At 45.7% G+C, this 13904-nt stretch overlaps 2 protein-coding genes across 5 annotated transcripts in view; one reads left to right on the top strand and one right to left on the bottom strand.

The window, feature by feature from the left end:
* The window catches only part of LOC115073042 (40S ribosomal protein S5-like), a 39117-nt gene extending 36187 nt beyond the window's left edge, over positions 1-2930 (bottom strand). For all 4 annotated transcript variants that reach the window (XM_029571175.1, XM_029571177.1, XM_029571176.1 and 1 more), the window contains exon 1: positions 2793-2930. The gene's annotated coding sequence lies outside the window, so the exon portion shown is untranslated. The remainder of the gene's footprint in view (positions 1-2792) is intronic.
* Positions 2931-3119: 189 nt separating this feature from the next.
* LOC115073040 (40S ribosomal protein S5-like) lies at positions 3120-13721 on the top strand. Its single transcript, XM_029571172.1, has 6 exons — positions 3120-3275; positions 7112-7217; positions 11736-11945; positions 12150-12278; positions 13031-13129; positions 13600-13721. Exons 2-6 carry the CDS (start codon positions 7113-7115, stop codon positions 13666-13668), a joined length of 612 nt encoding a protein of 203 aa, XP_029427032.1. The 5' UTR covers positions 3120-3275; position 7112; the 3' UTR covers positions 13669-13721.
* Positions 13722-13904: the final 183 nt, after the last annotated feature.

Raw genomic sequence — 13904 nt, 5'->3', positions numbered from 1 at the left:
CAAATAAAATAATCATAACAAAGCAACAGTCAAACAGAATAAAATATTATAAATGGCAGTACAAACCACTCATCTCAGTGACTACAAGTAATACTATCAACAGGACTTAAAATTGAATCCTACAAGGCAGATTACAGTCAAGAGTTAAGAGCAGAAAAATATACACTAATCATTAAAAGCCTGATTAAAAAGCCATGTTTTTACTGGTTTTTTTATATAGTTGATTTCCACATGATCTCCACTGGAAGCAAGTTCCACAACATGGGGCCTTGGTACATAAAAGTAGTTTGTCCAATATCCTCTCCTAATAGTAGGGGTAAGGATAGTTTAGGGATGTGCATTTGTTGATTCGGCAGGTACGCACATACCTTGCCAACTTTCTAGTATATACGGGAAAATGGATAGTATGTGTGTATCTTATTATTAAAAATACTATATAAACGTTTACCAATGTCATGTGACAACTTACATCTAGCTATAACATGGGTAGGTAAGCCTGGTTTTGGAGTGCCACAAACATTTTCAGGATATCGTAGCAATTTTCAAAAGCGCACATCCATGCATACAATCCAGTTGTAAGCAAGCAAAACCTTTTGAAAAGTAACCCCAATGGCAACAGCCACTAACCAATGCACCAGCCAAAATGAAAGAGCTACTACAGCACACAAATACATCTTCCAGTCATTCACCAATATGAATTTTAAAATGTAGATTTATTAAATAATTGTAATTGAGTGTAAAACGTGTTTGCTATGTCATCAAATTTGTCTAAAAGAACAAGTTGCCTAGCATAGGCCTGGCTCACTTACAGGTCTATCCAGTACCGAGCGGTAAGAAGAGCCGCGTTAGTGCCCAGGGCACCCGCGGTTGCCGCACGCACAGTGCAGCTCACCTACCGCTCGATCCTGAACAATAATTTTATGCAAATGAAAACCGCGTCTAAGAAGGGTCCGTGAAGCCTTAGGCCCGCGCAACCCATTTTACTGGATAGAGCGCCTATACAGTATCCTGGGTGCGCGGGCCTAACGCTTCACGCCACGCTGGTATCTGTCATTTCAAATGTCATTTGAAATGACAGATACCTTTCCCCTCCTCCCGAAGCAAAAAAAAAAAAAAAGCGAAACAAAGCAGTGGCTCAAACTGTGAAATAAATCCACAGCTCTTCTGTTGAGACCCTACAGTCAGGCCTGAAGTCTGAGGAAAGGAATACAAAAACAAGGTCAGAAATATAACCGGGTTGCAAGCCGGATAATCAGTGCCATTTGTCCGGCTAGGTTCGGACATACTGGGAGAAACAGCGCTGTACGGCTATCCGAACGCTTGAGTAGTCGGCATATATCCGGCTAACTTTTTATTCGGCTTAAAGAACCCAAGGGTCTGTTGGTTATCCGGATAAACGCCGACATTCAGTGCTAGCCCACCTGAGTGTCTCTTCTTATCCGGTTAATTTCAGCTGAATAAAAGTACTTACTTTTTTTGCAGCCGTCCGGCCATCTGGAAGATGGTATCGTACCTCCCGGGGAAGATGGATGCCAGCACGGGGGAAAGCGGCCCCTGTGCATGCAATTGGCTGCTCAAGACGTGACGTCACATGTCGTGACGCCAAACGTCGTGACGTCACGTCTTGAGCAGCCAATTGCATGCACAGGGGCCGCTTTCCCCCGTGCTGGCATCCATCTTCCCCGGGAGGCAGGGGAGGCACGATACCTTCTTCCAGATGGCCGGACGGCTGCAAAAAAAGTAAGTCGCGCAGCAGGAGAGGTCCGATCGGGGTTGCAAAAAGTAAGTTGCTTCGCCGCTGTCAGTGTCTCTTCTCCCCTCCTCCCGGAGCAGGGCGCGAAAAGCAGCCTTGCTCCTGGAGGAGGGAAGAAGAGACACTGACAGTGAAGCGGCGAAGCGACTTACTTTTTGCTTTTAACTTTTGTTTTGCTTTTTTTTTTTTTTGCTTCAGGAGAAGGGGAGAGGACTGGGGCTGCCCCGGAGACCGGCACCCATGATCGCAGCCGGGGCAGGTGAGCGGGGGCTGGGGGAAAGCTTGCCACCTACCCTTACCCCTGCCTCTACCGCAGGGGTAAGGGTAGGCGGTAAGTTAGCAGGTTAAACGCGTGACAAAACGGCAGGGAAAGATAGCGATAGTCGGGGCGCGGGTTACGGGATGCTAGGGAATAGCCAATTCGCTCGTTTGCATGCAATATACATGCCGCGTGCGGAAGGGGTTGGCCGGGGATTTTAGGACGTGGTAGGAGTAGGTTAAAGTGGATTCGGGATCGCAGGAAGGGATAACGCGGCCGGAAAGTGAGTAGAACGCGACTTAGGAGCAGGGTAAACGCGGCCGCACTTTACAGGATAGACCTGTTAGTAACTGTATTGCCCAGAGCAAAGGACATTTCACTCTGCCCCTTTTGCTTTTGTCTACATTTTTTGCTAATTTTTTTTTATTTTGATAAAGTTTTCTCATATTTTTCGCTTCTGTTCTCTCTCCCTGCCCATTCCCCTACTTTCGCTTGACCCGAACTAGTTGCCGCAAAAGTAGCCACATCTTTCCTGGAACTGGGGCCAGCGGCAGAAGCACCTATCGAGCTCGAGACCGCGTCGGACATGGATGGTGCAAATGCTAGGCACTCAGTCGCTGCTTCATCTGCTCGCCAGCTGCAGGAATTTGCATATCCAGAGCACAGTAACACATGCACGTAAGAAAGCCACTGCAGCAAACTCCTCTCCCCGAGTTCCGCTGCCAATCTCCCTCCTTAAATCATCGTTTGAATGTAAAAGTTAAAGCGCTGAACACTCACGCGGGAGCAACCCCAGTTCCAGGTCCTCCTCACGATGCGGCGGCCGAGGAGAAATGAGAACCAACCAGCGCTCTCCGGCGTTCATAACCAGGAGTAGTGCTTCCGGGGTAAGAGGAGGACATTAAGGCCAGAAAAGCATCTTCCATGTCTGTTTTGGGCGTTCTCCACTTCCAGGCATGCTTACATGCAAGTTGAAGCCACGTTCGCCCTTTCAATGACACGTTTCCGGAGGCAGATGATAATTTGATGCATGCGTACTAAATACATCACTGAGCGGGCTAGCCAGGCTTCAACGTACAGTACTACGCATGTCTGGAAGTGGAGAACGCCCAAAACAGACATGGAAGGCGCTTTTCTGCCCTTAGTGTTCTCCTACTCCGGAAGTACTACCCCTGGTTATGAAGGCCGGAAGGCGCTGGTTGGTTCTCTTTTCTCCTGGGCCGCCGCATCGTGAGGAGGACCTGAAACTGGGGTCGCTGCCGCGTGAGTGTCCAGTGCTTTAACTTTTAAATTCAAACGATGATTCAAGGAGAGAGACTGGCGAATGTGGTTTGGACCCCCCCGATGAGGGCGGGGGAAGGGGTTTGCTGCAGTTGCTTCCTCACGTGTCTGTGTTACTGTGGGGTACGCAAACTCCGGCCACCGGCGGGCAGACGAAGCGGCGGCTGAGGGCCTAGAATTTGCACCCTTCGTGTTCGACAGGTGCTTCTGCCGCTGGCTCGAGCAGAGAGGCTGGAGAAAGATCCGGAAGGGGAGCGAGCAGCGAGGGTGGGTGGTGGGAGAGGCTTGAAGAAGAACACAAGCAAAAATGAGAAGGGGTGAGAGAAACGTAAAAGAAATAAAGATAGACTTTAGGTAATACGGTTTTTAGGGGGCCAGGTCTATGGTACTCAACTTGTTCTTCAAGACAGATTTTATGACATAGGAAACAATTTTATACTCAAGTAAATGCAATCATCCAGTAAATCTGTGTGACAAGGTGAGAGCTAAAGCGAGAAGAATGTTGCCTACGTAGAGAGAGGAATAACTAGTAAGAAAAAGGTGATAATACCCTTGTACAGGTCCTTGATGAGGCCTAACCTGGATTACTGTGTTCAGTTCTGGAGACCGGATCTCAAAAGGGACAGAGACAGGATGGAGGCAGTCCAGAGAAGAGCCATCAGAATGGTGGGGGCATCTCCATTAAATGACTTATGAGGTTGAAGGACCTAAATATGTATACCCTGGAGGAGAGGAGGTGCAGGGGAAATAAGATACAGACCTTCAGATACCTGAAAGGTTTTAATGATTCCCAATTGACAAAACTTTTCCATTGGAAAGTAATCAATATAACTAGGATCACAAAATGAAACCACAGGGAGGACAACTCAGAACCAACATCAGGAAATATTTCTTCACAGAGAGGGTGATGGATGCCTGAATGCCCTTCCAGAGGAGGTGGTGAACACAAAAACAGCGAGAGAATTCAAAGGGGCATGGTATAAACACTGGATCCCTAAAGACTAGAGGCTGGAAATAAAGAAAAGAGTGCATGGGGGTAACTTGCTAGTGTGGTTACTACCCTTAACCAATAAGCCTTGATACTGTTAATGCAACTCCGACATTGCTCTCTGCTTCAACTGCAAAAGTTAATGGGAAATTGGAATCAGACAGCAACCAACAAGGGCCCTGGATTTTACGGTCTGGGAAACTAAGTATGGGGGGGTGATCTGTACAACATGGCAGATACTACCATAAGCTTGCTGGGCATTCTGGATGGACTGGGCTTTTTCTGCCATCGTTTCTATATTGTAAAATTCATATTGGTGAATGACTGATGTGTTGGTTAGTGGCTGCTGCCATTGTTTGCAGTTGATGGGATGGCATCTTTCGTGTTGATCAGTTCTGCTTCTTTGGCTACTTAAGCAAAGAAGATATGCCTGGGGGTAGAAACATTTTTAGAAAACTTAAGCACTAGCCAAAAGTTGTGGGGACTACAATAGGGAAAAATGCTGTATAGTGGGGTTTGGGTTTTTTTTACTGGTTTATGTAATTTTTTTAACTTATTTTTTATATTTGATATCCCTTCAGCCTTTCTCCCCATTAGCCTTTTTCACGCTTACCTTCCCTCCTCTTTCCACCGCCAGGTAATGGCACTGCCACCTCCTTCACCCTCACCCCAGTAGCTATTTCTTTTTCCCAGGCCCAATGGCAGTTTCTGAATTTTAGCTGATGGCATTTGGATGCTTTCTAGCCCTAAATGCCTGATTTTTAGCAGTAGTTTAAGTGACAACTTACATTAGGCTATGAGCATAAACCTTCCACTTTCCTTTTCTTACATGGCTTCCTTAATCAATTTGGCACCTTCTGCTTGGAACTGCCTTGTCATGAGCAGACCTGACTTGCCCTGCTGCTTCTCAAGTTCCCATCCATTCAGCAAGGAGCTGAAGGAAGGCCAGTAGCCTAAGTCCTGCTGTGTGGCCATGGAGTGCATAGTAGAACAAATTCTCTTTTTTTGTGCAAGCCCAGTATTTTCTCTGGAAGATAATTGAAAGTGAGTTAGGAAATATGCAGTCTGAGGGTACAGAAGGTAATGTTTTTGGGGCTGTTGGGGGATGTGAGGTTTGGCATGCTTATAGCTGCAATTCTTGAAAATGCTTGTAATTAAATGTGCTTTAGATCTTATGTCCCAGCCCCACACAATATTTCACACTTCTCCTAGCTGTAATGGTTCAACTGCTTAACATCCAAGACAATACATTTCAGACTTGTATTTGACCTTTTGTCTTCCCTCTGTAGCCCTATCCTATCTCCTCCTACTTCCTTCCGATTAACTCTTCTCTATAGCCCTACCCTCCCCTCCCCCTTTTTTTTTTTTTATACGTAAGCACTTTTTTACCAGCTCAGCATCCAAGGCATCAGGGCAGCAGCAATTGTCTCTTTCTCCTGCCTTCTCTGGCCCTGTCTAGTGGCTGCCTTTTTTCTTGGGCTGGTTCCATGGTCGCTATTGCTGCTTCCTGGGCCGGGATGCCATAAGGGCCTTGTTTTTTTCTTATGAGGGTTGGACCTAGCCAGCAGCTGTCAGCGGTACTGGTTGGCAGAGTAAAAATAACTAAATAGAGCAAACAGCAAGACTCACCTGGAGAAGACAATTAGGGCCTTAAAAAAAACCCAGACTTTCCCTTGCTACACCCACCATTGAACTCCTGCAGGCGGATGAGAAAAGTGAAGGAGAACCTGGGATGTGGGCTTCTTGAGTGGTGCTGGCAGCTTCCTCTTTGAGGAGGATGCTGGTGCGTTTGCCATCTGCTCTTCTCGCCAATTCATATCCTTTACATACTGATCAGTTGAGAGCAGCTGGGTTAGTTAGTTTTCATCGTTCAGAGGGAATGAAGACACACATGTAGCATACTGATCAGGGCGTTAATGTCTTCCTGTTCTGGGATGGGAAGAGAGGACTGTATGCAGGATCCCCTGGTCTTCTGTGATGCTATGGCAACAGCCAAAAACTTCCTCCCTTGCCACAGACTTGCTGATCCCACAGAATCATGGGAACCAGGAGCTTCTCTCCCTCCAACCTGAATTGATCCCCAATTTCTTTCCTCATCTCCTGCTTACCACTGCTGATTGGAGCCAGCAAGAAAAGGACAATGACAGCGGTTTGGCCAACGATGTCATCTTTTTTGCTGCAGAGAATTGGAGCATCAGCCTTTGAACCATGAGGCACTACAGTGTCCATGTTTCAAAGTGTGACTGCACTCCCCAATGGCAGAAGAGGATGCCACGGCCTGCTTTATCTCAGCTGTTGTCCAGAGGAGGTGGTGAGGGAGTATCAGAGGGGGAGCAGTTGAAATACAAAAGGGAGGATTCTGTGAGAGAGAGATCAGTGTCAGGAGCATGTTTGAAAGACAAGAGGTTACATAGTGAGAGGGTACACAACATGGGGTGAGAGAGACCTTTTCTCCATCTCAAGGCACATGTTCCCTCTCCTTTCCTCCTCTGTGAGTTCACCTGTCCCTATCCTCCCCTGTCACTGAAATCCCTCTGCTTATTACCAATACCAATGCCCATGTCCTTTCAGAATAAGTTAAAAAGACATGAGCAAGGTTGAGAAAACAATTTATAATATTAAGTAACATTTATATTTAATATGCAACAAGATGCAGATTCATGCAACTGTGCTGCTGATTTGCTGTAGAATCTACTCCTGAGTTTCTGCAGGAAACTAGAGACCTTGGCTGTATGCTTTGGTATATTCAAGGTTAACCTCTAGTTTTTTCTTATGATAGAAAAGAGTGGCATGCCGTGGTATATTCAGTAATGTCTCTTGTTTTTTGTAGAATGACTGACTGGGAAACGGTGCCCGCAGGTTCAGAAACGCCAGAAATTAAACTTTTTGGAAAGTGGAGTACAGATGACGTGCAAATCAATGACATTTCATTGCAGGTATGTGTGTGCATGGGGGCCGCGGGCCTGAATTCAGCCCTCCGAGCAGGGGTGGAAAAGGCACGGATAGCCAGAATGTGGCCTGCACCCCAGGAAGCGCCTCTGTCTGCACAGAAGAGGCTGGAGGAGAGAGAGAGAGAGACAAAACTAAAAAGAAAAAAAGCAAACCTGACAGAACCAAAATAAGAAGACCTAAAATGTGGCAGGGAGGAAGTGGTAATAAAGAACCTAAAGAGGAATGCAAGGAGAGAGGGCATTTTATCGCACTATCTTAGAGTTTGAGAAGGAGTTTTTATAGCACCAAAGAGGTGCAAATATCTGAAAGTGTTTGTGCTACATTTCTGGTAGATGCAATGTACAGGGAGTTGAGGGATGGAAACTGATCTTAAAATCATTTGGAGCGACTTCGTGGGGTTGTCTTTCCCGGTTAAGGCTTATAAGAAATACTAAGCTTTATTTAATTTTTTTTTTTAAGTGGAAGAAAGGATGGGGGTCAGTACTCGGCAGCATTTAGCTGGATAGCTCCCAAGTTACTCAGCTAAAAGCCGACTTTTCAACATTTGTACCACTTGTCTGGCTAAAATGTATCCAGATTACTTAGGAGTGTTCAAGGGTGGAGTTAATTACTGAATAACAGACTTAGTTTTTGGAATAGACTTAGTTTTTGGGTACTTGCCAGGTTCTTATGGCCTGGATTGGCCACTGTTGGAAACAGGATGCTGGGCTTGATGGACCCTTTTACAATTCTGCAATCATTGTGGGATTCATTGGCTTTCTTGTTTTAGAATTGTATTCATTGTAGTTGAAAAATGTGGGCAGGAGGCTTGAAAGTTACATTGTTAAATTGGACAGATTTATCTGCTCATGCACAAAGGAAAATGGAGATCACTAAAACAGTAACATGGTAACATGAAATGGTGGCCACAATAAAAAGTACTTTTATCCCTCTGAATCTTGCATTATTTATCTAAAGATGGAATACGTGTGTCCAGTGGTCGCACATCAGATGTCATTCTATATATATATATATATATATATATATAGCTGTGAATTTATCACTCTCTGCTTCTGTGCTAGTCTGAATATTTTGAACCCTTTAAAATTTTCTCCTCTTGTGAGTAACGGTGTATTGGATCTGCTACCTATTTTGTGGTCCAGCAGAAGGTTAGCTCTGGCTTTTATTTTGGCTTTGTGATAAACTGTTTAATACAGCTTGCAATTTTCAAGGTGATGTAGTTTTAAATATAAATGTTTTAAAAAGCACATGGATGTTGACAAACAAGAAGCTACCGAGATAAATTAATTTGTCAGCAGCTAACTTTGTGTCTGGCAAAGCTGGGTTCAGGGTTAGTGGAGACTGTTGCCTGGGCTTAGTCGGTCATAAACACTGAGGGGATGACATACAACAGTCATGCTGCATGAAGTTCAACGGATGCGCCTGCGTTTTGTCTTTCAAGATCTACAATTAGTCTTGGTGTTGCTCACATTTTCTCCTGTAATTGTCGAGCTATAGATATTATAAACCGTAGTTCCTCTACCTATGGAAGCCACATTGGTTCTCATGAATGATATTGGTCATCGCGTGCTTTGCAACCTATTGAGTAGGGCACATGCCAGGATTTTGGCTGGTATGGACAGCAACGTGCTCCATCACCTTTTTGCTTGAAGCACTCCTTGCCACAGAATTAATTAAATAAGCTGTTCTTCATAAATGATTGCAGAATTAGTTGAATAAGCTTTTCTTTCTATTCTCAACTATTGTTCTTAGTAAATCATGCCTGTTGTATGAACAGGCATGCAAAATGCTTGTCATATTTCTCCTAATGCTGTGAACTTATAAAGCATACATTTGACTAACCACCCACTATGTTATCTGGTTTGGAGTGGCTGACCAACTACCAAATTAAACATTTAAAGAAAAAGCTTAGTCGAGCCAGCTGGTGATCACAGAATTTAATTGCTTTAGGTGGCAGACTGTCCCCACCAAGGGAGTATTGAAAGTGCAAGTGTAAGGAGTGATGGAAGGAGGCAGGCTAGTTGAGCACCATCCAACTTGCAGTTTCTTTGCTCGCTTTCCCTGCCTATGTTCAGATGGGGCAATGATCAGACCAGTCAGCAGGGCTTTGCATGCCATGATTCATCCTAACATCAAAAAGATCATATGTGGTAGTGAGGGCATCCTGTATGTATTGGTGTTTGGAGCATAGATTAATTCAAGTGTTCTTTTTGGCTTATTGGAAGACTGCATTAGTATTGACCAATTCACACTGAATACAGGTTTCTAGAAGTGGTGTCGTCAGATTTTTCATTACCAACACCATGGTGCTCAATTACTCCTGCCACATTTGTAATGTTGTGCAATGCAGACAGAATCTCAGAACATGAACAGCTTGTGTGTTAGATAGAAGAGCAATGATTTTCTGCAGATCATTGGCTTTAATTTCATCAAGGGCCAGCTTGGTTAGAGCATAGGCATGGATAAGAGTGGCACATCTTCCATAGGACAGGTTAAGTTGACCAATAGTATGCAGTGAAAATTACAACTTCCCTAGTGTGTAGCCAGATGGACTCAGGACCAGTGGGTGATGTGCTCTTCTGCTAGCAGATGGGAGACAGCGTCAGATTTCAAAGCTGATGTCACCCTAGATATACCTCTGCAGTGACCTCAGCTCCTCAGTATCTCTCCGTTTCCTAGGAGATGCGGACACTATCCTACACACTAGCACAGTGTTAGGAAAATTACAGCAAGAAGATACAATTACCTTAAAGAAGATCGAGCCCTGCTCTCCTGCGGTGATACCTAAGGGTCGCTCCCCCAGTTGAGAATTCCTGAGGTGATCTCTGATATCTCTCAGAGGTGTGCCTTGGTCCAGTAGCCGGTTGCCGGTGTAGACTTAGCCCCCAGAGTGGCTGAAAGGCAGCGGGTGCATAGCTGAGCACGGCGGTGAAGGAAAAACCCTCTCCCCTCACAGCTGGAGACCGTCCGGCACAAGATCGGTAAACGCCGAGACCAGGTAAGAAAACAATCTTTAAATTCAGGTCTCCAGTCTCCAGAGCTCGAATCGCCATACCGATTACTCCTCCTTCCGGCAAGGTAAAAGGTAGCACCAATCGGGTTGAGGAGCCTTGGTTGGGCTAGGCACCGATCCGGTGCAAGAGTCCACACATGTGGAGACCCTCGGGGGACGCCATCTTCCCTTCTCGACCGGCGGTATGCGTGGGGCAGGCCGGATGGCCGATGCACCTAACTTGTGTGCATCCAACACAGATGTGGGCATAACTGTGCGCACAACTGAGCCGAGCACACACTGCGCGCACAGTGACAATTCCAACCTATGCTACAGTGAAAATTTGATGGCAAAACAGACTTCTGTTTGCCAAGGTAAATATTCTGTTGGCTCCAGCTTCACTCTGTGACACGCCAGATGTCAGTGATCACCGAGGGCTGCTCTGTGAGTATTGTAGTGCTGCAGTTCCCTAGTTATGATGGCAGTTCATGGTGCGTGCATGCGCTGCAGGACACAAGACAGTATCTCTAGTGCGGTGCTTTAAATATTGTGACCAAGTCTAGATACGCATTTGGCGGCAGCTATCCAGCAGGTATTAAATAAAGGCAATTTTTGTAGGGATCTTTCCCTTCCTTTGTGCAGAGAGAGCATGGCTCTTCCTGAATTAGGGTTACTTTGGTGTCCAGACAGAATATGGTCATTGCCGCTGTTCTTGGTCAGTAGCGCGTGGCCGTCACAACTGTGCCACCTGCATTGAGGGTCTGTGACGAGGCCGTTCTGGTGTTATCCTCTTCCTGTGCCGGTTTCCTCTCACCCATTGCTGTAGGACTTGTACTAAGAATCTGACCCCACTGGCGTGTATGCGTAATAACTTCTACGCTGTGTGGGAATAGCTGGATGCTGATTGCAGATACTGTTTTGTCACTTAGCCACTTGAGAGGAGCATTTGTACTTCTCTCAAAGACGATCCAATGTGTCTTTTCTGCCTTGTCAGCTACTGATTTTCAGGTTCTCTAGAGTGACACCAGTTCTTCTCTTGACTAAAGCACGGGGGCTCTGGGGAATGGGTTGCTTCTCTCTGTTGGGTAAGAAAAAGCACTGGTTAACCAGGCTTCCTCTAGCCAGAATCATGGATTTTGAATGCGCATTTTTGTGCTGAAATTGCAGGTGCAAAGTAGTTGAGGGGGTTTCCTTTGTATTTGGTAAGAATCTAAATCCATTATATGAAAATTGGTTTTTGAAAAAATTACTGAAAAATGAAAGGTGAACTGAAAGTCTTCAGAGAGGAGATGCCCTCATTAAGTCATTTAATTTCATATTGCTTTTAATTCATGAGCTCCATCTCCTGGAGTCGGGAAGCTCCATGCAGGTTGGTAGTGTGGCCTTGTCTTAGATTCCCAGATCATGTGACGTTATTTTGCACTTATAAATAGTAAAACCTAGGTGAAGACTAGAAATGTATCAGGCTACACACCCTTTACCTAGCTCCCTTTCTTTCTCGCCCTGCTAGGATTACATTGCTGTGAAGGAGAAATATGCCAAGTACCTGCCCCACAGTGCTGGGCGCTACGCCGCCAAGCGCTTCCGCAAGGCCCAGTGCCCCATCGTGGAACGTCTCACCAGCTCCATGATGATGCACGGCCGGAACAACGGAAAGAAGCTGATGACTGTGCGGATTGTGAAGCACGCCTTTGAGATTATCCACCTGCTGACAGGAGAGGTGAGGAAGGCGCAAGGCTGTATATGTGCACACTGAAGGTATACCTCCAAGACGGAGGCTGGGGCACTTCCTAAATGTGAGATTAGGGAGAACACCAGTGCTTCCACAGCAGAGACGTGAGACTCCTTTCTGTAACCGCTGCCCTTGGTGATGGCTCGGATGACGTCCCACCCACCAAACCTTTGTTCTTTACTCTTTCTGCAGAACCCCTTGCAGGTCCTGGTGAATGCCATCATTAACAGCGGGCCCCGGGAGGACTCCACCCGTATTGGCAGAGCCGGCACAGTGAGGAGGCAGGCTGTGGATGTGTCCCCTCTACGCCGCGTTAACCAGGTACCAGTCTGGCATTAATGCAGCAGCTTTTATCACTGGGTGTTGCATGGAGGTGTGAGAGTATAACTGAGGGCTGAGATGTGGGGCAGGCTGCTGCACGGATGGATTGATTTAATGTTCTGATGGTGTCGGAAGAGTGTGTGCCTTTGTAACAAGGACCTGAGATTGGCAGAAACTTGCTGCACTGCAAGTCAGAGCACAGTGTTTGTAACAAGGAGCTGATACTATGAGAATACCACTCTGGTGCAGAACGAATAGGGACCACTTGTTTATTCTTTCAAATGTTGCTAGGAGACACTCCATAAAACTATAACTGGTGGTAGATTTAAAACAAATTTAAGACATGATTTTGCAGTTAACATGTGGTCCTCGAAAATGTGGTCGTTTAATGGAGCTGGAGTTAAGATTTGGACAGGGTTCTGGAGGATGGGACCATTACCAATTAGTTATTAGGCAGGTAGACTTATTTATTGATTTACACTTATGTTCTGCAAATTCCCCTAGTGTTTCAATGCAGATACCATGTATTCATTCATAAAGTGGGATCACCGGCTCTTACTTTTGGCCATGAGCAACGTGGAATAGACATTCTCCAATATGATCTGCTGTGTACTTTCAAGGGATCCAGATTGGCCACAGGATGTTGAGCATAATGGACCATTGGTCTAATCCAGTGGTTCTTCTGTTCACGACCCTGGTGGCACAGCTGAGCTGGTGCTAGAGATAGTCATGCTCCTTTGCTTGTATTGCAGGCTATCTGGCTGTTGTGCACCGGAGCCCGTGAAGCTGCTTTCCGTAATATCAAGACCATTGCTGAATGTTTGGCTGATGAGCTCATCAATGCTGCCAAGGTGAGAGCAGCTGGTACCTGACTTACTGGCCAGGCCCTGTAGGCCAGTGGTAGGGTCCAGGGGTGCCACTTTGGTAGATTTAGAAGAAACATTAGAAAATATTTCTTCATAAAGCGGATGGTGGATGGAATGGCCTCCCAGTGAAAGTGGTAACACCAAGGCTTAAGTGCAGAGTATCCTTAATTATGAAGAAGTGAAGAGAGCCAGAGAATAACTCTTTATGTATGACATTGCAGGAAAAAGTGAATTGGGTAGCCCGGATGGGCCTTAGTGCAGTCGTATTCTGTGTTTGTTACCCACTACACCCGTGTTCCCTTTGTGCCTTACACAGAGGACTTAAGAATGAGGTTTTTCCTTGTCATGGTCTGCACAGAACACTAACTCTGGCTCTGTGACTGCGCTTAGTCTATAGCCACGATGATTGTGTAATGAGGAGGGATGATCCTTTCATTTCTCTGTCTTCTCTTTAGGGCTCCTCTAACTCGTATGCCATTAAGAAGAAGGATGAGCTGGAACGAGTGGCCAAGTCCAATCGTTAAAGTTTTTCAGATATTCATTCTTTTCAAATAAATTGGTTAATTGAGTTCAGTAATGCCGTGTCTGGTCTATAATTCATTATGGGGACTCTTCCCCTTGCACCAGAATTGCTTCTCTTCTGTCTATCCTCATCGCCTCCCTATGGCTGCTCCACCAGCTTGTCTGTGTTTTTATTGAACTTTTCCACAGGTGGATAGACAGAAAGTAATGTAAGGAAACAATGTAGCAGGAACTTCAG

The sequence above is a fragment of the Rhinatrema bivittatum genome, chromosome 11 (genome assembly GCF_901001135.1).
Source record: "Rhinatrema bivittatum chromosome 11, aRhiBiv1.1, whole genome shotgun sequence".
Classification (NCBI taxonomy): domain Eukaryota; kingdom Metazoa; phylum Chordata; class Amphibia; order Gymnophiona; family Rhinatrematidae; genus Rhinatrema; species Rhinatrema bivittatum.
Note: the sequence above shows the minus strand (reverse complement) of the source record. Positions and strands in the feature narration are given on the sequence as shown.